Raw genomic sequence first — 22,503 nt, forward strand, 5'->3', positions numbered from 1 at the left:
GAACGCCTTTTAGTGAACATAATTTATTTTTGTACTATTCCTTATTGAAATGCACCCATGAAGTCAAATTTCGTAAGATAACTAACGATAAGATAAATAACGTTTGGTGTCATATGAATGTATAAATTCATCCTAAAATAGTTTTAAATGCGGAGTACCTACATTCCACGATACTTTTTCACGCAATATACCCTCAGTAGATATTCATATTATGATAGATGGCGTGTTGGTAGACAACAGAGAATGCTTAGGAGCTTGCAAACCAGGGCTACTCGAGGCAATTTTTATGGGAATCATCGATGGCGGAGTATATCGATAGGGAAGAACATCGCTTCAGTTCCAGCTCCAATTTCGTTGCGAAAAAAATAATAATCGAGGCATCTATACGGACGTCTCAGACTGCAGTTCGAAGAATATACGGACAGATTGTGGTTCTTGACAGGCACAGACTTTCAGGGCGTGTCACAACGATTGCTAGTGCAAATTACCCGTTCCCAGGCAAAGTGACACAAGCAGCAACACTAAAATGAGCGCACCTGGCATGGACAAGAGAAAACTCTCGTAAGTATTTTGCAGTGCTCCTTCATTTTTCCTACACGGCGCACACACACTCGCCGTGGGCAGAGTACACACGCTCAGCCCGTGCGCGAGTATGAGTAGCAGCTGCGCGCAAGCAGCGCTGTCGGCGCGAAATTGATTTTTCGCGGCAGAAGTTTTCTTGAGCTAGTAGGCATTTTCCTTTGCAGCGTCGGGATAAGCAAGGAACAGGGTCAGGGGTAGCATTAGGCTGTGGCAGAGAGAAGGAGAGGGTAGCTACGGCTGGCGTACGATTTCGAACAAGCGATTTCGTCCTGGGCAAGGCCAAGGACGAATTTGGCAATCTGACGGAAGTCGATTTCTATCTGATATCAACAATCTTTTACTGGCATAGTTTTAATTTGTGTTGTATTATGCAGAAGAATGTAACAGGAAGAAAAAGAGCTACACGCATCATCGATCAAGGTTCGAGACGATATCATTAAAATATGTGCTATGTAATAGAATTACGCTCTAGAAGTACATAGTATGCCACAGTATGCTGTATTTGACATTCCTCTTGGCTCCAAATCCTTCATTTCGCAAATATTGTTCTATTTAAGTTGTACCATGCAACACTTACCAATTCCGCCATAACTGCGCGATAACAACAGACTTGCAGATCCAATAACTCGACAACCAACTAACTATTCAACCTGACCGTTATCGGACAGAGTTTTACGGCCGCGTTAGCACGCTCTCTAATTCTACCGTATATGAGTAATGCCAGCACTAACCGCATTAGTTTGGCCCAGTCAAAAGCGAGTTGGCATAGATTGTCGTGATGCCTGCCAACGTCCTTGGCCCTGTGCGGCCGCCCGACGCCCAACGACCCTGGGGCTCGCATCCGCTTGAGCCCGTAATCACCCTCATCATCGTGGTCCTCAACCACTTTGTCGAGCGCTCGCCGTCTTATCAGCTCGCTGATATTCAGAGCGCGTTTAAGCATACTCAGCCTTCCCTTCCCTGAACTTGCCAAGCTTATAAATAGCACACACCTGCTTAAGAAAATCCATACAGTTTGCATGGGAAAGGTGCAATTTATGTTGCACGCGCCCCTGCTGCAGAGCCATCAATGCCAGTTGCTTTCAAACTGGGCGCCCTCAATGCCAACGCCTAGTCCGTGGGTGCAGGCAAGCCCTGAGGGCCAAGTGCTCCCCTGGTAGAGCTTCCATCGCGTGCCAGGGCTAACTGTTGCTGCGGTGACTCATAGTCCACTGGTACTTGCGATGGATGGGCTTTATCGCACTCTGTCAGAATGTGACCTACGCTGTTGAAGGAATGTCGGAGGGAAGTGCAACTTCGCTAGCCAGCTCCGAGGTCTTACCTGAGTGTAGTCATCAACAGTTAATTCCATATGCTGACACGTGGATAGTAATCCTATGCAATCCAAACACCCATATTCACTTTGGTTTTTCCTTTATTTAGGACATCTGGCGACTCGCTTTACGAGATTCTTGGACTTCCGAAGACAGCCACCGGAGATGATATTAAAAAGACTTACCGGAAACTCGCACTCAAATACCATCCCGACAAGAACCCGGACAATGTCGATGCGGCTGATAAGGTAAAATATTTCGACAAATGGATCTATGATTTACTTAACGTTATATATATGCAGTTCAAGGAAGTAAACCGGGCCCACTCGATACTAAGCGACCAGACGAAGCGAAATATATACGACAACTATGGCTCTTTGGGCTTGTACATAGCGGAGCAGTTTGGCGAAGAAAATGTCAACGCATACTTTGTGGTCACGTCCCCGGCTGTAAAGGTCAGGAATCGGGGTATTTCGCATCACTAGGCGGCACTTTAAGTAATCTCTGATTTTCTTTGCAGGCGGTGGTTATCTGCTGTGCTGTGATCACTGGATGCTGTTGTTGCTGCTGCTGCTGCTGCTGTTGCAACTTCTGCTGCGGCAAGTTCAAGCCGCCGGTTAACGAGTCCCACGATCAGTATGCACATCTGAATGTGAGTGAAGTTTAAATTGGCTCTGCCAAGTTCAATTATAAAACCTGCCCCAACCCAGCCCGCCAAAAACTTAAATCATTTTGATTTAGTTAACAAAAGAGAAAACAAGAAAACCAATCCGGTGCAAAGCTAAAACATTAACACTAACGCATGCTTCCCATCCACCCACACACTGACTACTACCAACCGAACACCAAGCCAACTTTGATGATTTTTGTGGGGAGATCCGTATCATTGTTCCTTTTAAGAAGCTAATGTTTAGTCAAAAACGTGCCCCTACATCTGGAATGAACACTTGCTTTACTGCTACCCGATCAATAAACGCTTAACCATTTCTTAGTATAATTTTCCTGGTTTAAAAGCTTTCTTGGCGCACCATCTCCATCGATTGGTTTTCCTTACACCCGTACAGACACTAGTCTGCACTGTTTTGTAATTAGTTTATTTTGGGGTAAGTATGAAGTTTGGTTTTGATTTTTGGTTATCTATTCTCCAAACAATGCAGTAATCAGAATACTGACTTTAAAACCAGAGGTAAACTAACCCAAAACCTTTCCGATTCATTAGAATTATATTTGTATTATTTGTTTTTAGTGATTGTTTTGTGTTTTTGTACTTCACGAAAATCATCAAATGCTTCCAACGTTGCTCTCTCTATTGAAAAATAACTAATAAATAACGTCAACACGTACACGCTCGGATTTCTCGAGACAAATTCTGCGAAACTGCACTTTCAGAAAAATGTTCAACCACTTTTGTTTTACCCTCGATTGCTTTTCTTGTTTTTTAAGTGTCCCATTACGCATACAAATTTAGTTTGCACCCACACTAGAAGTCTTCTTCCTTTGTTAGTTTGCAATCTAAGGAAGAGAAGCTATAGACTTACGTTCTATTTTTGTTTAACTTTTTTTTTCTCAAAACTTATTGCGATCGACTCATCATATCCACCACCTACTACCACCCACAACCACCACACATTCGCTCTCGACCTCGCCGTCAGCGCCCCGATGGCAATCGAGAAGGCAACGATATGCCACCGCATATGGGACAGCCGCCACGCCTTGTAAGTATGCGATTCGAAAATAATACCAGCACAAGTACAGCATGAAATAGGTGCAAGATCACCCTCGACCTGCCTACCGCCGTCATCTGGCACAAGGCACCCATCCACCAACTAACTAACACAAAGCCAATAGCCAAGTCTGAGCTCTATTTAAACGGTAAACAATCGAAATTTATATGTTCCAAGGGAACACGTCTTACTAACATTCAGTCATTCAATTAACTCGATCGAAATAACAGAAGAAGAGATGACAAAATAAAAAACGGCGTTCTTGAAAGTACTGATGTAAATGCTTGGTAAATTTTTTATGATTTTCTTTCACTGCTGTTATATGGCTGATTTTAATTTTGTAGTATTTGGCTTTAATTATCCTCCTATTCATAACACAAGTGTAAGGTAGTGGTCGTAGCTCAACTGTAGAATAGTGGACATGGCTTGTAGGCAGCTTACCCACCGAAGGTTTTTGACTAAACATTGCTTATGGGATCATCCCTCCAAGCTCTCAAAACTCGCTGCAGAAACTAAAGTACCAACAGAAATCCTAATCTCGTTTTTTTGTATCCCGCAGGAGGACGTTGACCTCGACGACGTAAACTTGGGTGCGGGTGGAGCCCCCGTGACCTCACAGCCGCGCGAACAGGCCGGAGGACAGCCTGTTTTTGCAATGCCCCCGCCTAGCGGAGCCGTGGGAGTAAACCCTTTCACTGGCGCTCCTGTAGCAGCTAACGAGAATACATCGCTTAACACAACGGAGCAGACCACTTACACGCCAGGTATATAAACAGTAGGTCCAGAAGTCAACCTCACAGCCAGCCTCCGCCAGTTTGGCAATCCGACAAAACGTCTTTGACCATCGAACTTGTTATTGTGCATATATCGAACAAAAATAGTAATCTTCGGTCGCTGGATAGGTGGCGTAGGCATTCAGTCTCCAATCGACATATGCCGTCCAGCGATCAGATCAACACCTCCTTAGCAGTAAGCTCGGTATTTTTTAAAAACTTCCTGTACATGAGACCTTACACATGCGCAGGCATGAACATGAGATCCATTAACATAGACCTGCATGCTGAATCGCTTTTTCACACACTGCCCGAGCTGCGAGGCGACCAATGGCTAGATGGATTGACTCAGCCTTGCGGGGTCTCAGGTCTGCGACAGCCGTACTCAAGTCCCCCATTTTAAGTAACTCCTTTCAAGATCGTTTTCAAAGCTCTCGCAAATTAAATTAAATCTTTGTTTACCTTTTGGATGATTTTGGATTGCCATTGTTTCATGAATGATTCAAGACATATAAAATGAATGTAGCTTAAGTTTGACGAATTTTGATTTTATTGTTTGTTATGCAACGCGTAAATTTTGATTTCATTTCACTTATCACTATCTACCTCTCTCTCCCTCTCTCTTCACCTTTAGATATGGTTAATCAAAAATATTAGTCGAGTGCTGCGAGCGAGTCAAAACCCGGGTGCTTGCGTACACTACACATTCAGATACAGACACAGAAAATACAAGCCCCTAAATTGTAACAGAAGAGAAGACCAGATTTATTTCATAAATATTAGTGTTGTTTTTAAGATGCGCGATATGTTGAAGCGAGTAAACATAGAAACCAATGTATTTATTTTAAGCCGTAGCACTTAGCTCTAATTTTAAACAATCGAACTTCGTGGCGGCCTCCAGACCAGTCATGTTGACTTTGGTCCACTTCGGGCAATCGATTCACTAATTCCATTGTTTAAGCCATGCATCTAGCCTTGCAGCTATACACAACTCGAATCGATAGACAAGCCGCGCAGCCACCATCTAAAAACCATGTTAAAAACACCGAAACAAACACGAAGCGGTGTAAAATTGTATATCGGAAGTTAGTCTAGACATTTGCTTGGCGATCGGATCCCTTCCGGCTTGGGATTCAGCCGCTGTGGACAATGAATCCACTTCTCGCGAAGAGAGGCACTGTAATTATATATATGTATATGATATGTGTATCTAGTTTGCATTTGTGTCGTCGCCTAGTCTAGCTTAATTGTTCGCGAGATTGTCGATCACCGATTGTTTCTGTTAATTTGCACTAAATTGTTAAAGCCAGAACTACTTATGTAAAAAGGATGATTTGTCGAGCGACGCGCCCAGCAGATTGCTCCGATCCGATTTTAATGCAAATGTAAATACGAGTTAAACAATTAAGCATCAAACAGTCAAACAGAGGAGGACGAAGAAGGAGACACTGTGAAGGGCGAAATAATAAACGGAAAGATAAATTATATAACAGATATTAATAATCCCCTATATATATATATATAACAATTAAATACGAGTAATCAAAAGTTGAATTGTAACCTCCAAAAGTATTGCACATATGTATGTATTCATAATTTTTTCGAAATTGAATTGAATCTTTATAATTTTTGTTTAATTGTTAACCCGCTTTTAATTGTAAATGAATGCGATTAGTCCAGCAGTAATTAACTTTTATATAATAGTATCCCAATTTAAACCATTAACATCAATTACTGCGGATCAGCTTTGGGCCAGGATAAAAGTCCTTGGGATCTAGATCCTAGGCTCCGACTTTCGATGGTTCATCAATAGCATGAACACGCATACATATATGAAATTTAATTATTGATTAAATATTACGGTCTTGCGTGTGTATTTATTGTTCGTACAAGTAAAAGCAAAAATACTTAGTAAACTAAATATAAACCTAACAATTGTTTCCAAATTTCAATTGTATTCTGGTCTAACACAAAGAAGCCGAAATAAATTTACTATACAAACTCACCACCTTGTTTTACGCGCCCGCTCCCCCAGAGTATTCTCTTGTCGTCTTTGCCCATGAAAGCTCCTCCAGGATGGTAAACAAACTACTTTTTGGGGTTGGAACTTTCGACGACGCCAGCTGACTGCAGTAGCTTTCACTCTCTTCGCTCTGGCTTTGTTTTGTTTTGGGGCAGTAACGGGCCACTGACGGCACATGCGCTTTGCCCGGTCCCCGAACTCGTTGAACTTCGCCGCAAAGTTTTCCGCTTTAGAACCCGGAGGGCACTCCGTCGGAGAGTTCGAGCCAATTGTGGACAAAGAAGGATACTTCCTTGCTGCTGCTCCTGCCAAAAACGAAAAGTGGAAAATGTTGTGTTCGCTTTAATCGTCGGGGATAAATCAATTCCGCTGTTAACTAGATTACGGGCACGTACCTGGCCAAAACCAGAGGAGGCGGAATCCAATAGGCCAATCGGGGGCAGACCGTGGAAAAGCCCTCTATCGCGAACCAGTTCGTGACAGTGTGTGCGTGTGCGGATTTTCGCCTTACTTTTTTCATACGCAATTTGAGTTACAAAGCGAGAAAAACGCTGCTTAAAATGCATTAAAATGTTTTAAGCGCGGCGCTTCATTGATTTTCCTGCGCACAAAGAATGTTACACGCAGTCCTAGCCGGGAACAAAGGGCGCAGGACAACGATGAGGACAAAGACGCGAGGAAGCTGCTTCTAGCTTCCCTGCCTTTCCTACGACGGGGCGAGGACCAGCCCCAGCGCAGATCAGGAAACTCATCCCGGGAGGCATCCTGGCTCCCGTACTGCCCAGTAGCGACATGGCCGGCCTCATCGGCACCGCAAATGGCAAGCACCACCACCCACACCTCATCTCGCCCACCCATACGTCCCTGCCGGCCGGCATATGCAGCAGTGACAGCGGCATCTCCACTCTGAGTGCCATCTCGCCGCCGCTTTCCACCTCGACCACTACGGCCTCCGGTGCAGGAGGAGGTGTGGGCGGAAGCGGAGGCAGCCCCCAGCTGCGCACCTCACCTGCACTGAGCATGCTGGGAAGCGCCACTGCGACGGCCAGCGGAATAACCACCTCAGCAGGAGGCGGTCTTACCGCCGGGATCCTGGGTCCGGCAGCCAGCATTGATCTGGGCAGTTCGCCGCTCTCGCGCCGAAACTACAGCAACTCTCTGAAGGGCTTCAGCTTCCGTCGCAGCTTCGACGACAAGATCATCACGCCGCCGTACTTGTCGCGCGCTCCAGCCTACACTCACGGCATTACCTATCCTCATTTCCACGGTCCCCAGCCTGCGACCAACACGCCGCATCACATCCACCTACACCACCATGGGAATGGTACCGCTGCGGGATCAGGATCGAGTGTGGGGTCGGGGTCGGGGTCGGGTACGGGATCTGGCAGCGGTGCAGGAGGACTCTACCAGCAGCCTCTATCGCTGGCCTCGATGACAGCGGCCCTGCCACTGACGCCGCTCTACGGATCCCCTCTGTCCCTGCCGCTGACCTCCTCTCAGTCCACCACAAAGCTCTCCTACCGCGACGACTTTCTACAGCAGATTGGCTATCTGCCAACTACGCGCATCTACAGTACTCCCACCAGCATCGTCGACGAGGACAAGGCTCAGCAGGACTTCCTCTCGTTGTCGCTGTCGCCGCCGCTCAACCGGCGGCGGGACATGCCGGCACTGCGCGGCCCATTCGTCAGTCTGTAAGTACTTCATATAGTTATGTTGTCCCCATAAATATAAGGTCCTTTTATGATAAATACATTTCGACTGTACAGAAGATCAGTGTCTCTTGGCAAGTAGAGCTAGACGTCTCCGTCCGTCCATATGATCTTCGTACACAAGTTTATTTCTTTTAAAACGATTCCACGCCCACAAACAAACATGACAGACTAGTGGACACGTGAACTTTCACAGCTAATTGAAGGGCAAATGAGTGAGTTCTTCCATTTAGTCCGCTCGGTTAATTTAGATTTTTAATTTTCCCTAACTGCGAGTAGCCACCACGTGACGCCAGTGGCTAACCAATGGGCACCCCCAACCCAAACCCCAAATCCCAAATCCCAAGCCCGAGCGCACTCAGCAGCCCCCCAATGTCACAAACTCACTTCATTCGAGCAAAACGGTGACGTTTTACTGCCTCTGCTCTGTATTCGCACTGATTTCCTAGCCGACTTATGGTTTTTATTCGCTTCTCTCGGCGTCTATAAATAATATTAATATGTAGGGGCACGCCGAGTAGGGTGCGCTCGTGTGTCGGGCATAGGGTGACTCAAGATTTCAGAAGCAAGCACGTCCCTTTAAAAAGTCGCCATGGCTCCATAAGGATCAAAGGCTGAATCGAGTTCGGAACGGTGCTGCAAAAATCAATAAAGCGTGATTAGTCATTTTACGAACCAAAGCAACTGCAGTTGCATTGCGAGGAATTTTTTAATCGCACCCAATCGGTCGAAACTTTCCTTCGATGTGGTTTCGAAACCTTCTGGAACCCGAAGTATTTGAAATCCTGCCTGTCAAACACCCCCCTGAACAGGCGAGGGAAAACTTGGCAAGGTGCCTCAGAAATCTCGGAGAACTTCACGATGATGATGATGTTGACGGGCAGGGCCTCGTCTGATTGTGAGCTCATGTGGTGGACTCTTTCCTGCTGTAGTGCAGTCCATGACCGGCAAAGGCGGCGAACAACGACGGCATGACATCGATTTGATGAAGTACATTGGATAATGACGCCAGCAGAAATACACGGCGGATAAAATCGATCATTCCCAAATGAAGCATTTTTGAATCATATTTCCCATTAGTATTGCCAACGATTAAATTATACCATTTCCTTACCGGTAAAAGAAAAATTAACTATACACGAATAAAGCTACTGAAGTCTTTCAGCTATTTACCAATTTATGAATAATAACACTGAGTCATAAAGGCATGTTAGTTGACATAATAGTTAGTATCGACTTAAATGCGCCATTTCGTAAGGTATGATAAAGATGTTTCTAAAAAGGAAGTGTTTCGGTTTTATCGCAGTGTATAAGGAAAACTATTGGTGGGCATGGGTTCTAGGTGATCCGCACACACTCACACCCTGTCGGACTGGGAGCGAGCGAAGACTAAACTTAGTTGAGACAAAAAAAGAAACAAAAAAACAGAACAGAAATACTCGCGAGTTGGAAACGGCTGCGCCTTGGCCGCTCAGGAAGAGGCGGCAAAAACAAAAGCGAAAAGCCATTCCGACATTCTCACGGACGCAACTGAACGAATCGGACAAACGAGGAAAGATACTCGCGCAGATACAAATACTTTTCATAATTCAGATTTTCCGCCGCGCGATATATTTTATTTATTTACCTCTCTCGGGCCACTGTTATGTAAGGAGTGTGAGTGCAGCGTGGTGTTTGTGCTTCGACCAAACTCATTCGGCGGCGCCGTGATGCAAGTGGGGCTCTAGGAAAGTCAAGGTCGCCACCCCCAACCCACACACGCATGTCCACAGCCACCCCCTGTTACTGCGCCCAGTTGCCATGAATTCGCGAAGGTCTGCTTGGAAATCCAATTGTCGAATCGAGCAGTGAATCGAATCAGAAATGGATGACTGGGGCTCGACTGCCCCGACCGCGGAACTGGAAAAGGCCATCTGCCCTATGCAGGGCAATGCCACTTTCGGCCTTGATTGGCGAGCGAGCCTGCTGGACCGCTGGTTGGATCTCTATCCCGGCTACATGCACCGCCTACAGCTGCTGCTATCACTAGCCGGCAGGGTGCACCTTCTGAGCCGGCACATCGTAGCCACTTTAGCCCAGGATCCGATCTTTATGGGCGTGCTGCAGGGCAGCATGTTGTTGCTTTTCCTCTTCTTGATGCACCTGCTCCGGCTGTGGAGTTGCGGAGGTGGAGCTGAGCAGCCGCTGAACCCCACTCCGGACGTGGCAAAAAATCTGAGCTGCGACTTTAACTTTGTATCCGAGCAAGAGAAGCGGGCTGTCCAAGAAGCCGCGACGGAGGCTCTGCTGGAGGTGGAGGAGAAGAAGCGCCGTAAGCGGTTTACCAAGAAGCGTAACTGCGTATCCGCCGGGCCAATTCTTATTGCCCTGCGCCATCAGTCTAAGCGACCAAAGCACCATCGTCATGCGGCTCTTCTTTTTGAGCCCGTTAGCCCTGGAGAAGTTATCCTGGATACCTTCTTGCCGCCGCGGGAGCAGCCACTCACGATCAGGCTGCCTCAGTTGGCGGAGCCACTCAAGGAAGAGGGAACCGAATATAATGAGCTTAAGTGGGTTCAACGGGAAATATTACAGAGCCTACATTTTAGAACATGTGTCAACTAATTTTCAACCCTTTTATTCATTTCAGATCGGAGCCCCGCGGGACCCTCAGTACGACCGACGAAATTTACCCGGACTCGTCCGATAGTAGTCTCTACGTTTCGGACGAGGAGCAGGAAGATGCTTCTCAGTATTGTCGCGGAGGGTACCATCCAGTAGTCATCGGAGACATATTTGACAACCGGTTTCGAGTGGTGAGAAAACTGGGTTGGGGCCATTTTTCTACTGTCTGGCTTTGCCGGGATCTCAAGTAAGTGATGAAATATCAAACTTACCATTTAAAAAGCCCTTCCGAACTTCATGCTTTCCCTAGAGATGAGAAGTACGTGGCCCTCAAGGTTGTAAAGAGTGCTCCGCATTACATAGAGACGGCCGCGGACGAGATCCGGCTCCTTGAAGCGATCCGGGACGCAGACCCCATGGATGTTAAGCGGGAGAGGATTGTGCGGTTGATGAACCACTTCACGGTGCGCGGTGTGAACGGAATGCACACCTGCTTGGTTTTCGAGGCGCTCGGCTGTAGCTTGTATAAGCTGATAGTGAAGAACAACTACCAGGGTCTGGCCATCGCTCAGGTGCGCAACATAATCCGCCAGGTTCTGGAGGGGCTGGACTACCTGCACAGCAAGTGCAGCATTATACACACGGATATTAAGCCGGAGAACATCCTGCTGGTGATCGACAATGCTGCCGCGATGAATCAGCAGATTGACGATGAGATCAACAGTCTGCGCGTGAAGGGTGCCGACTTCCCCGACTCGTACAGTGAGTATCAGTACTCAACCTTATTTGCCACTGGCTTCCACTGCGTTCCACTCACAGTCAGCTCCATCGAGAAGCAGACCAAGTCGCGGGCCAAGTGGCCGCTTATCGAGCCAAATGGATCGACAAATACCAACACTAGCAACAGCACGGCGACCAATTCCAATTCGTCGACTCCGCTGGCCGCCGTGATCATGTCGACGCTGGACAAGGAGGACACCACGACAACCACCTCGTCCACGCTTAATTCTAACACCACGTCATCGCTGGCCTCTAAGTACTCCAGTCTATTGGGAGACTGCGAATGCAACGGAGGCCTCGGCGGATCAGCGAACCTAAACAACCGCTATCGAGCGGAGAAGAAAATCACTGCCAAGGTAAGTTCCCTTGCAAGCCAGGTCCCTAGGTGCTCAGGTCGACAGTCGCCCCTGCACCACACTCGAAAGCTCTGGCCAGGATTATACTTTGTGGTGTGCATGGAAAGCATTTGTACTCTACACATTGTGAGCCCACATTCAAACACACACTGCACACCAAAGGAACACGAAATTCTTACGTATTACTTTTGTTTCCTTATATTTTTGCGTTATCATTGTCCTTGGTTTGACACTCCTATCAGTCTTCTGGGGATTGGGAGGAAGATGGCGAATCCGACACGCTGGGCGAGCAGAGCACCTTGGCGAGCACCATCGGTACGCCCACCGATCCTGATCCCGAACCCGATCCTCAGCCCAAGGACGAGCCCGAGCCCCAGCCCGAGCCCCAGCCCGAGCCCAGTGAAGGCGCTATCCCTGAGGTAAAATGGGTTGGATGCGGGATAGTCGTTAGTGGTAGCCAGGTCGCTTGAACGGCTGGATAATGAGTTCCATTATATGTTCCTAATACGTTTTGTTGTTAGTTGGTATTTCCCCCGCGCCGTTATTTACTTACCATTTTAGATTATCGCTCTTGAGTTCAAACCTGTTTACATTCACCCACACTTAACCCACACGCTACTTCAAGGCAATTATATCCTGGATCGAAACGCCAAATGCTTTATTGATTGTGCGCATGGACAGCTTTATATGTTTCTGTAACAGGTTTTAGACATGTGCTTAACGTTTGCATTGCTACCTGCTAAATGCATATATTGTTGGTGCTCTAATAGAGCTGCGGTTAAAAAAGTGTAAAAGTTTAAACAGTTGTAAAAATAAATTATATATTTTCTGCCTATTTGCAATAAGATCTAAGCCGTTACCAGTCCGTACAGCGTTGTGATAAAGGAAATTATCTTGGCAATGACTTGGCCATATCATTAGCATAATAGTAATCCTGTTAATGTTATATAAAGTAATTTTATATATTGAAAAATGATTATAAATGTATGAGTTTATAAATTCGTTTGCTTCATAATTTTTATAAAATCTGAACTGGGCCCTATTTGCTATTAACTGAACACTTTAGAAATGGTTTTAAAGCATTTCGTACGCCATACCCAATTGCATCGAGCTTTGGCCGCAGCTATATTACATATGTATATGTTTGAAATGTGGTTAGGCTAAGACGTTTTTATTACAACTTCTTATTGTATATGCGTTTCTATATCCAAACAGTAGTGGAATGCCGAACTTGGTATATCACTAGGATAGTAATCCGTGGCAATCACCACTGGGGTTTCCACACGCAACCCCAGCGTTGACTGGCACGCCGTTTGTGTTTCGTTAATTGCACCAACTAGATAAACCTTCAAAGAAGCAAACCAACATTGTGTATTCTTTTTCTTCCTTTCTTCGTGTAAACCAATTTATATGCAACATTACGCTATATAAACACGATGCAGCTGCCCACCCCGAACTCCACATATAGCTCCTGCCTCTCCCACAACACAGCCACGATAGCCAAGTCCAAGATCAACTCAAATATTCTGAGCACGAGCACGTCCTTGACCTCAACCAACGAAAACAGTCTCACCAACACGAACACCACTGCAGCCGCCACTTCCGCCCCTTCAAATGGCACTCCCTCACTCACTCCCGCCCCTGCCTTATCGTCCGCCACGCCCCCCAGCACGTGCACGCCCTCGTTCACGCAAATAGCTCCTCCTGCAACTGCTCCAGCTACCAGTACAACCTGTACAACATCTGCCGAGCTCTATAATGGCGACCATAAAACAACTAGCACATCAACAACAACAACATCCAACGCGATATCCTCCGCAACAACAACAATTGCGCCAACGACAACAGCAATCGCTAAACTAAATGTCCATGCCAATGCCATTCCTTCGCAGAACCAGAGTCAGAGTAGCCAGAACAACACCTACACAATCCAGTCGCTCATTGACAACAGCAACGTTCGTGTGAAGATCGCCGACTTGGGTAACGCCTGCTACGACGTGAGTACCCTTTTAAATGCTTAAAGTATAAAATAATATATTTTCGGGTCCATCATGAACATACCAGATTAACACCTCATCATAATTTTACCCATTACTCATAGGTTAAAAGTGTATACTAGATTCGTTGAAAGGTATGTGATAGTATGGCTTAATAAAGCATCTGTACTCTTGATCAGGATCACTAGCCGAGTCTCACTCCGTATAAACGTCGAGATCTCAGGAACTCTGCGTACTATAAGATTCATATGAAGGATGCGGATTGCAGAGAAACCGAATTTGTGCGGGTTTTTTTTTTCACTTATATCTGCTATGGGAATAATCGAATAGTCGATTTCCTCGAATATCAGATACTCAGATAATTTGATTGGAAACGCTAGCTCCTTCCAATTAAATACTTTTAACCGAGTCTAGTATATCACTCACATTACGATGGTCATGTCTGTCTGACCGTAAGTACGCCCGTGTGACCTTTGAGATCCCGGGAACTATAATCAAAATATTAAAATACTCTTTCATTCTCATATATTTAAATTCGAAAATAATAAATTTGATAATTTATCATTCTATGTATTTCCAGTACCATCACTTTACCGAGGACATTCAGACTCGCCAGTATCGATCGATCGAGGTTCTTTTGGGAGCGCCGTACAATTATACCGCCGACATCTGGAGCACCGCTTGCTTGGCCTTCGAACTGGCCACAGGCGACTATCTGTTCGACCCTCACGCCGGAGAGTCTTACAGTCGGGACGAGGACCACTTGGCGCACATTGTGGAGCTGCTGGGCTCCATACCGCAGTCGGTGATCCTGCGGGGCAAACATGGGCTCAAGTACTTCACCAGCTACGGTAGGTATCGAAATGTATTTCTCCCATAGAATGTGGTGTGTGAATGCCCCTTGTTGATTTGCATTTTCAGGTAGCCTGAGAAACATCACCAAGCTTAAGCCCTGGAGTCTAATGAACGTGCTGGTGGAGAAGTACGACTGGGACCCGGTGGAGGCCAAGAAGTTCTCAGACTTTCTGCTGCCCATGCTTGAGTACAATCCGGTCATACGGGCGTCGGCAGCGGAGTGCCTGCAGCATCCGTGGCTGGAGCAGGAGGAGTTCGTCTAGAAGGCTCAATGAGTGACGAAAGAGCTAGAGAGACACAGGCATAGGCATACTTAAATATTGCATCATAACATACGTATTTCGTAATCGTATTGTATTTCTAGGCTTAACTTTTATAATGAAACCATTTGCCATAAAGAGAAATAATATACATATGTATGTTAGCAGGAAAATCCGATGAGAAGCTAGCATTAAAGGACTCGATCGATGCACACACATTTTACACTTACGAAGTGCAGAGAAGAGGACGTTACGCGTGGAATTTTTTAAGCTTTTTAATTTTTGTACTTGAGAGCTTTAAAATGTAATTACTAAAGAAGCGATTTTATTTGTAACGACAAACGCGAACGTAAGAAGTTGCGCAAATGTTTTTCAAGTTTTATTTCGACGTGCATATAGGTATATAAGTTAACACAAGCCAACGAACTAGAACAGTTGGCTCAGTGTGCGAAATATAATATCAAAATGTAAAAGTGCTGACCCAGCATTGGGCCGGAAACCCGTGCGCAGCCGGCAAACACAGCATATTTGCGTGGCCGCTGCGAGTCTTTGTTAGCTTTAAGTTCAGTTTGTTTTTGACATTAATAAAGAGCGGCTGCTCGTCAATCCTATTACTCCGACTGAACGTCGTAAAATATATTTGTTTTAATTACTCTGCCAGACCACAAGGCTGGCAGTTAAAAGAGGAAAGTTCCTCTCAACATAAAATCCGTGACTGCAGCGAGGATCCCCCCAGCCACACTTACGTTAATTGGCGCTCAACTAGTGGTAAAAACCACCACCCACCACCACCACCATCACCAACACCGCCCACACAGCTTCTAAATTTGCGGCAAAGCAAAAGACAGCGGCGCGGGAAAAGTGAAGGGAATTAGTGATAAAACATAACATGTTAACACACACACCGAAAAAAATCATGTGAGTGGGAACCGATGCTAAACGCATTTTAAGTCTGTTAATATTTTTATGTACCACAAACCGCTGCACAGAAGCGTTTTTTTTAATAAAGCAATTGTTAATCAACGCCAATGTTACAGTAAAAAAAAATTATTTTCAGCAGAAATTATTTTAAACAAAAAATTATTTCCAACAAAAGTTAATAAAAAGAAATTATTTTCAACAGAAATTATTTTGAACAAAAAATTATTTTCAACAGAAAATAATTTAAACAAAAAAATATATTTTCAGCAAAAATTATTATGAACAAAAACAAATTATTAATCCAGCAGATACACTAAAACGTGGTCTCATATCAGTGTGAATAAGAACAAAAATCATGTAATTATTTTTTACAACAGCGCATACGTTAGCTTTTCATTTTTTATTGTTGTTTTATGTTTCCATTCGATTCAAGCGTGACACTTGACGCTGCAGCCTTTGTCTTTATTTATTGTTTGTTTGTCTGTGGTCAACTGCTACCCACACAGGCAGTCTCTGCATGCCTAGGCGAATTAAAACGCTCATGCAGCCCGGGTTCTCACAATATAGGAATAAAAAACCATACTCCAGCGACTCAGAGTCCGACAGCGAAAATCTAGCTTCTTCTCTAAGACGTGTAACCGCGAATCCCCCCGAAATGTCGATAGATCCAGAACAACTCAAAGCTATAATACAGGCAATTGTGACCAACGCTTTAGCGGACGAGGCCGCCAAAAACCAACTCGTACAAAATGAACTGCGTCAGACAATTCAGGGACTGGCCAGCCAGTTGGCAGCAACACATGTCGCGCCCACCTCAGCTGTGGCCCCCGTAATTAAAGCCTACGAGCCCATAGACATAACTAATAATTCTCAATGTGGCGTGACTTTAGACGCCGTTAAATATTTGCCTGAATTCTCGGGGTCACAGGAATCATATGTTTCGTGGCGACAAGCGGCGATTGCTGCGTATCGCATATTTAAAAATTTCAACGGCACCTCTCGCCATTATGAGGCAGTGACAATTATTAGAAACAAAGTTAGGGGCGCGGCCGATAACGTTTTATCCTCGTTTGGCACTGTACTGAATTTCGATGCTATTATAAATCGGCTCGATTTCACTTACAGTGACAAGCGTCCAATGCATGTCATTGAACAGGACATGAGCACTTTAAGACAGGGACACAACATGACCCTGCTACAGTATTATGATGAGGTCGAGAAAAAACTCACCTTACTCACAAATAAAGCTCATATGTCTCACGAGCCATCGACGGCAAAAATATTGTGCGAAAAATTCCGAGAGGACGCCTTGCGTATTTTCATCTCGGGACTTAAACGCAGCCTCACTGATGTGCTTTTCGCGGCAAAGCCGAAAGACATGCCGTCAGCTCTGGCCTTAGCGCAAGAAGTGGAATCTAACCACGAGAGATATGTTTTTGCAGCCAGTTTTGCAAGAAGTCAAGAAGATAAAGATCGCAAACCTACTGCAAAAGCGCAGGGTCGTCAACTTGACAAGCACGACCACCATGACCCACAACCTAATAATACCAAAAACCCATATTTCAATAGGCAGCATAAGGCACAGGTTCACGCCGAACCGCAAAGTACCAAAAATTACAAGAACAACGGCACACCAGAACCTATGGAGGTCGATCCCTCATTTTCTAGAGTGCTGCAGCCGACCCAGGCAAACGCCTACCAGAACAGAAGACCAGCCACCTCTGAGCGCACAGGCGCCGTGAGGAAACAACAACAAATTAACTTCATTACGCGGAATACGGAAGAAAAGACAGGAGCGTACGCCGCCGCCGCCTCCAAAGCGGAATCAAAAATAGACGACGATGCCATCGCCGAGTATGATTCTGACTACGTCAATTTTTTAGGGGAAAATCCCTGTTACCCGTCATCAGACGAAGAGTAGCAGGGGTACCAATGAATTTCCTTTTAGACACCGGCGCGTCAAAAAATTTCATCCGACCTCGCAAAGAGCTAAAGGGTATCCGCCCGGTGGACTCTCCTTTCGAAATTCACTCAATTCACGGCACCACCACTGTTACAAAAAAATGCTTCGTCTCGATTTTTAATCTGAAAGCGACTTTTTTCATTTTACCAGATTTTACAACATTCGACGGGATAATCGGGGCCGATCTGTTAACACAGGCCGGCACATCACTTTGCCTCGCTTCCGCCCAGCTCAAATGGGGTAACGAAGTTGAGAAGATTTCATTCCATAAATGCACTGACGTCAACTTCACTAACGTGGAGTGCGCAGATGCACCACCTTTGGTGAAGAAGGCATTTCTGGGAATGATAAAGAGCCGAAAAAACGCCTTCGCAGATCCCAACGAGGCCCTGCCATATAACACATCGGTAGTGGCCACGATTAGGACGACTAGCGAAGAGCCCATTTACGCCAAATTATATCCATACCCCATGGGGGCAGCAGATTTCGTCAACAACGAAATCCAAGACCTGCTTAAAAATGGTATAATTCAAAGGTCGGTGTCTCCTTATAACAACCCAATATGGGTGGTTGATAAAAAAGGAACCGACGAGGCCGGCAATCAAAATAGACGATTAGTCATAGACTTTCGTAAGCTAAACGAAAGAACTATCCCAGACAAATACCCGATGCCAGATATCTCCATGATACTGGGCAACTTGGGCAAGGCCAAATTCTTTACGACATTGGACCTCAAGTCCGGGTATCACCAGATCGTCTTAGCGGAAAATGACCGCGAAAAAACTTCCTTCTCCGTAAGCGGAGGGAAGTACGAATTCAAGAGGCTTCCCTTTGGCTTGAGAAATGCTGCCAGCATCTTCCAGAGAGCCATTGATGACATTCTCAGAGAGCAAATCGGCAAGACTTGCTATGTCTACGTCGATGATGTAATAATCTTCTCAGAAAATGAGAATGCTCATGTCAAGCACGTGGATTGGGTTTTAAAAACCATAAGCGATGCAAATATGAGGGTCTCAGTAAAAAAGTCAAGTTTTTTTAAAAAAAGCGTAAACTTTCTTGGCTTTATAGTCACCAGTGATGGCACTACCACCGATCCAGAAAAGGTCAGGGCCATAAAAGAGTTCCCCGAACCAAAAACAATATTTGAGGTTAGATCATTCCTAGGTCTCGCGAGCTATTACAGATGCTTTATTAGGGACTTTGCAGCCATAGCAAGGCCTATTTCGGACATCTTAAAGGGCGAAAATGGAAGTGTAAGCAGACATAGATCGCGACACATCCAAGTACAATTCAATGAGGCGCAAAAAAATTCTTTCGAAAAACTGCGCAACATTTTGGCATCCGAAGATGTTATGCTCAGATACCCGGATTACAAGAAGCCATTCCATCTAACGACGGATGCTTCAGCCTACGGTATTGGAGCAGTGCTTTCACAAGAGAATCGTCCTATTACAATGATCTCGAGGACATTAAAGGATAGGGAAATAAACTACGCCACAAATGAAAGGGAATTATTAGCCATCGTTTGGGCGTTGGCCAAGCTGCGACACTATTTATATGCGGTGAAAGATATAACTATCTTCACTGACCATCAGCCATTGTCATTCTCGGTATCAGATTCTAACCCTAACGCGAAAATCAAAAGGTGGAAGGGTCGCATCGAGGAAACGGGTGCGAAGGTAGTCTATAAACCGGGAAAAGAAAATTTGGTTGCTGATGCCCTGTCTAGGCAGCAAATTAACGCCATAGAAGAACAGGATGCAGAATCATGCATTGCGACCATTCACAGTGAGATTTCCCTCACTCACACCATAGAAACAACGGATAAGCCCCTAAATTGCTTCCAGAACCAACTAATTCTAGAAGAGGCCCGCTTTCCGCTAAAACGCTCTTTCGTTCTCTTTAAAAATAAGAAACGACATTCGATCAACTTCACCGACAAGAAGTCATTACTCGATGACCTTGCGGATGCAATAGTCCCCAAGGGCGTAAACGCCCTCCATTGCGATTTGCACACGCTAGCAACGGTGCAGGACGACTTAGTCCGGAGATTCCCGACTACAAAATTCTGGCACTGCAAAAACCGTGTTACAGACATTTTTGGGGTCGAAGAAAGAAGGGAAGTCATATTAGCAGAACACAATAGGGCCCACCGGTCGGCCCAAGAAAATGTGAAGCAGGTTCTCACAGAGTACTACTTCCCAAAAATGGCCAAACTGGCCAATGAAATTGTCCAAAACTGCAAAACGTGCGCGAAAGCTAAATATGATAGGCATCCGAAGAAACAAGAGATTGGCGAGTCACCGATTCCCTCTCATGTAGGAGAAATGCTACACATAGACATTTTCTCAACGGATAAAAAGTATTTCCTCACTTGCATCGACAAGTTTTCGAAATTCGCCGTCGTACAGCATGTGCCGTCAAGAACAATCGAGGATTTGAAACCAGCCTTATTACAGGTCATGAATTTCTTCCCAAAGGCCAAAGTGATTTACTGCGACAACGAGCCATCGCTAAATTCGCACACGATCACGGCCATGCTAGACAACCATTTTGGCGTCAGCATCACGAATGCGCCACCCCTTCACAGTGTCTCAAACGGGCAAGTGGAACGTTTTCACAGCACTCTACTAGAGCTCGCCAGGTGCCTAAAAATCGACAAGGGCATAAGTGATACTGTGGAAGTAATCTTGTTAGCCACTACCAGATATAACAAGTCAATCCATTCGGTCATCGATAAGAGGCCAGTCGACGCAATACAAGAATGCACGGACGACACACAAGAACGGATTGCTGACAAAATTAAGAATGCCCAAGACGCGCTAAGGTCTCGAGAGAATGCTTCTCGACAAAACAGAGTCTTCGAAGTGGGCGAAAAGGTTTTGGTCAAAACTAATAGAAGGCTCGGCAATAAACTCACTCCCTTGTGTGAGGAAAAAGCCATACAGGCAGACCTGGGGACCACGGTCCTCATTGAAGGGAGGGTGGTCCACAAGGACAACTTAAAATGACTCTCTCGCTTAATTTTAAATTTTTTATTATTACTACCTATCATCAGCCGTTTGGCAAACTTCCATTTAGTAGACATTAAGTCCGTTGCCAAAGGCACGATGTTTTAGTTTATTATAAAATTAATTGGTGATGGGATAAACCTCAGCGAACAAGAAAAAGCGACTAAAAGAATACATTTCCACAGGTGCAGAATTTTCATCCTCCTTTCACTGTCATTGGTGTCAGCGCACATCACTAACTATTCACAAGCAAGGTATATCCCCATCATAGATGGAGAGATCCTGGTGTGGGAGGAGCTCGCGTATGTGACCCACTCGGCAAATCTTTCGGAATACATGCGCGTAATAGAAGAAACAAGCAGCATGAACGAGATGTTTCCACAGTCTCATATGAGGAAATTGCTAGAAGTGGATACCTCGCACCTTCGGGACACGCTGGATTCGTTAAAAGTCCACCACAGAATCGCAAGGAGTTTAGATTTTCTGGGCTCAATGCTAAAGGTAGTAGCGGGGACGCCGGATGCCGGCGATCTAGAAAGAATAAGATTCACAGAGTGGCAGTTGACACAGTCAAACAATAGGCAAATCAAAATTAATACTAGAATACAAAGTCGAATCAACCAATTAACAACAACTGTAAATCAAATCTTGCAAACACATAAAAATACACAAATTGACACCGGCCATTTATATGAGACACTGCTGGCTAGGAATAGAATACTAATGATGGAGTTACAGAATTTAATGTTGGCTGTAACACTGGCGAAAAACAATATTGTCAGTCCAAATATCCTAGATCATGCAGACTTAAAATCAGTTTGGTTGAAAGAACCCACAGATACCCCCATAGGGGATCTTATGTCCGCATCGTCTGTAAAAATACTACAATCCTCTAACATGATACACTTTATTATCAAATTTCCCAAAATAAAATTGTCTTGTAAGAAGGTCACCATTTTCCCAGTAGCTTGCAAAGGAGTTATGCTGCGGATAACCGACAACATGGTAGCAAAGTGTGGAGAAGAAGTCCATAAGATCAAAAACTGCACCCCAACACCGGGGGCTACCTTTTGCCAACTATCAACGGAAAGCTCATGCGCCAGGGAACTACACACAGGCGTCATAGCGCATTGCGAGTCGCAACCAAGCGACCTACACCCGCTTACCCGCGTGGACGAGGGAATCATCATCATCAATGACCGGCCAGCCAGGGTCACGGTGGACAACGGAACAGAAGTCTACCTACGTGGCACTCATCTCATCACCTTCAATGATCGCGTCGTGATAAATGACACCACCTTTATAAATCACGACAAGGCCCAAATACGAGCTCCAGGGGTAGCGAGTTCCCCATCATTGAATATCACCGCCAACAGAGATATTCTGAGTCTCCCCTATCTTCACCAGCTGAGTGAACGTAACTTGGAGTTCATCAAAGAGTTCGGGAGAGAAATTGATACTAATCATTCACATCGCATAATATTTATCGCAGCAGCGATTTGTTGTGCATTGATTTGCATTGGTATCACCTGTCTACGGTTCCTCGGAGCGCGGAGATCTGCAATCCAATTAAACGGGATGATCGCCGAATTAGGACCAGCCGAGGACGGCCGTAATCTTGAAGGGGGA

The 22,503-nt window shown here is 45.4% G+C and overlaps 2 protein-coding genes and 1 long non-coding RNA gene across 16 annotated transcripts; 2 read left to right on the top strand and 1 right to left on the bottom strand.

The window, feature by feature from the left end:
- The first annotated feature begins 340 nt into the window (after window positions 1–340).
- On the top strand, window positions 341–6,397 carry LOC6535140 (dnaJ homolog subfamily C member 5 homolog). Of its 5 annotated transcripts, none has more exons than XM_002095766.3 (7): window positions 341–561; window positions 2,005–2,143; window positions 2,198–2,350; window positions 2,416–2,547; window positions 3,548–3,610; window positions 4,179–4,383; window positions 5,027–6,397. In XM_002095766.3, the coding sequence occupies exons 1-7, from the start codon at window positions 527–529 to the stop codon at window positions 5,047–5,049; spliced, it is 750 nt and encodes a 249-aa protein (XP_002095802.1). In that variant the 5' UTR covers window positions 341–526; the 3' UTR covers window positions 5,050–6,397. The 5 variants fall into 5 exon arrangements, with proteins under 5 accessions (XP_002095802.1, XP_015051040.1, XP_039230257.1 ...); XM_039374323.1 differs by lacking the exon at window positions 341–561 and adding an exon at window positions 1,798–1,943; XM_015195554.3 differs by lacking the exon at window positions 3,548–3,610 and having other exon boundaries at window positions 343–561.
- Window positions 6,398–6,626: 229 nt separating this feature from the next.
- LOC6535142 (SRSF protein kinase 3) lies at window positions 6,627–15,614 on the top strand. 10 transcript variants are annotated; one of them, XM_015195555.2, is made up of 8 exons: window positions 6,628–8,109; window positions 10,757–10,978; window positions 11,042–11,493; window positions 11,551–11,867; window positions 12,110–12,286; window positions 13,310–13,864; window positions 14,445–14,715; window positions 14,786–15,614. In XM_015195555.2, exons 1-8 carry the CDS (start codon window positions 7,208–7,210, stop codon window positions 14,980–14,982), a joined length of 3,093 nt encoding a protein of 1,030 aa, XP_015051041.1. In that variant the 5' UTR covers window positions 6,628–7,207; the 3' UTR covers window positions 14,983–15,614. The 10 variants fall into 10 exon arrangements, with proteins under 10 accessions (XP_015051045.1, XP_015051041.1, XP_039230252.1 ...); XM_015195560.2 differs by having other exon boundaries at window positions 6,629–8,109; window positions 13,760–13,864; XM_015195557.3 differs by lacking the exon at window positions 6,628–8,109 and adding an exon at window positions 9,658–10,676.
- LOC26535006 lies at window positions 8,519–8,988 on the bottom strand. The gene is made up of 2 exons (XR_005561196.1): window positions 8,847–8,988; window positions 8,519–8,763 (listed from the first exon to the last, which is right to left on the bottom strand). It is a non-coding gene; the product is annotated as an uncharacterized LOC26535006 (long non-coding RNA).
- Window positions 15,615–22,503: the final 6,889 nt, after the last annotated feature.

This window comes from Drosophila yakuba, chromosome 3L (genome assembly GCF_016746365.2).
Source record: "Drosophila yakuba strain Tai18E2 chromosome 3L, Prin_Dyak_Tai18E2_2.1, whole genome shotgun sequence".
Classification (NCBI taxonomy): Eukaryota; Metazoa; Arthropoda; class Insecta; order Diptera; family Drosophilidae; genus Drosophila; species Drosophila yakuba.

Coding starts and splice junctions, on each gene's coding strand:
- LOC6535140 (XM_039374323.1), top strand. CDS start 1,810: ATGGGCTTTATCGCACTCTGTCAGAATGTGACCTACGCTGTTGAAGGA. Junction 1,944..2,004: donor TTAATTCCATATGCTGACAC/GTGGATAGTAAT, acceptor TCCTTTATTTAG/GACATCTGGCGACTCGCTTT. Junction 2,351..2,415: donor TCACGTCCCCGGCTGTAAAG/GTCAGGAATCGG, acceptor TTTTCTTTGCAG/GCGGTGGTTATCTGCTGTGC.
- LOC6535142 (XM_015195555.2), top strand. CDS start 7,208: ATGGCCGGCCTCATCGGCACCGCAAATGGCAAGCACCACCACCCACAC. Junction 11,494..11,550: donor CGACTTCCCCGACTCGTACA/GTGAGTATCAGT, acceptor TTCCACTCACAG/TCAGCTCCATCGAGAAGCAG. Junction 12,287..13,309: donor GTGAAGGCGCTATCCCTGAG/GTAAAATGGGTT, acceptor AACACGATGCAG/CTGCCCACCCCGAACTCCAC.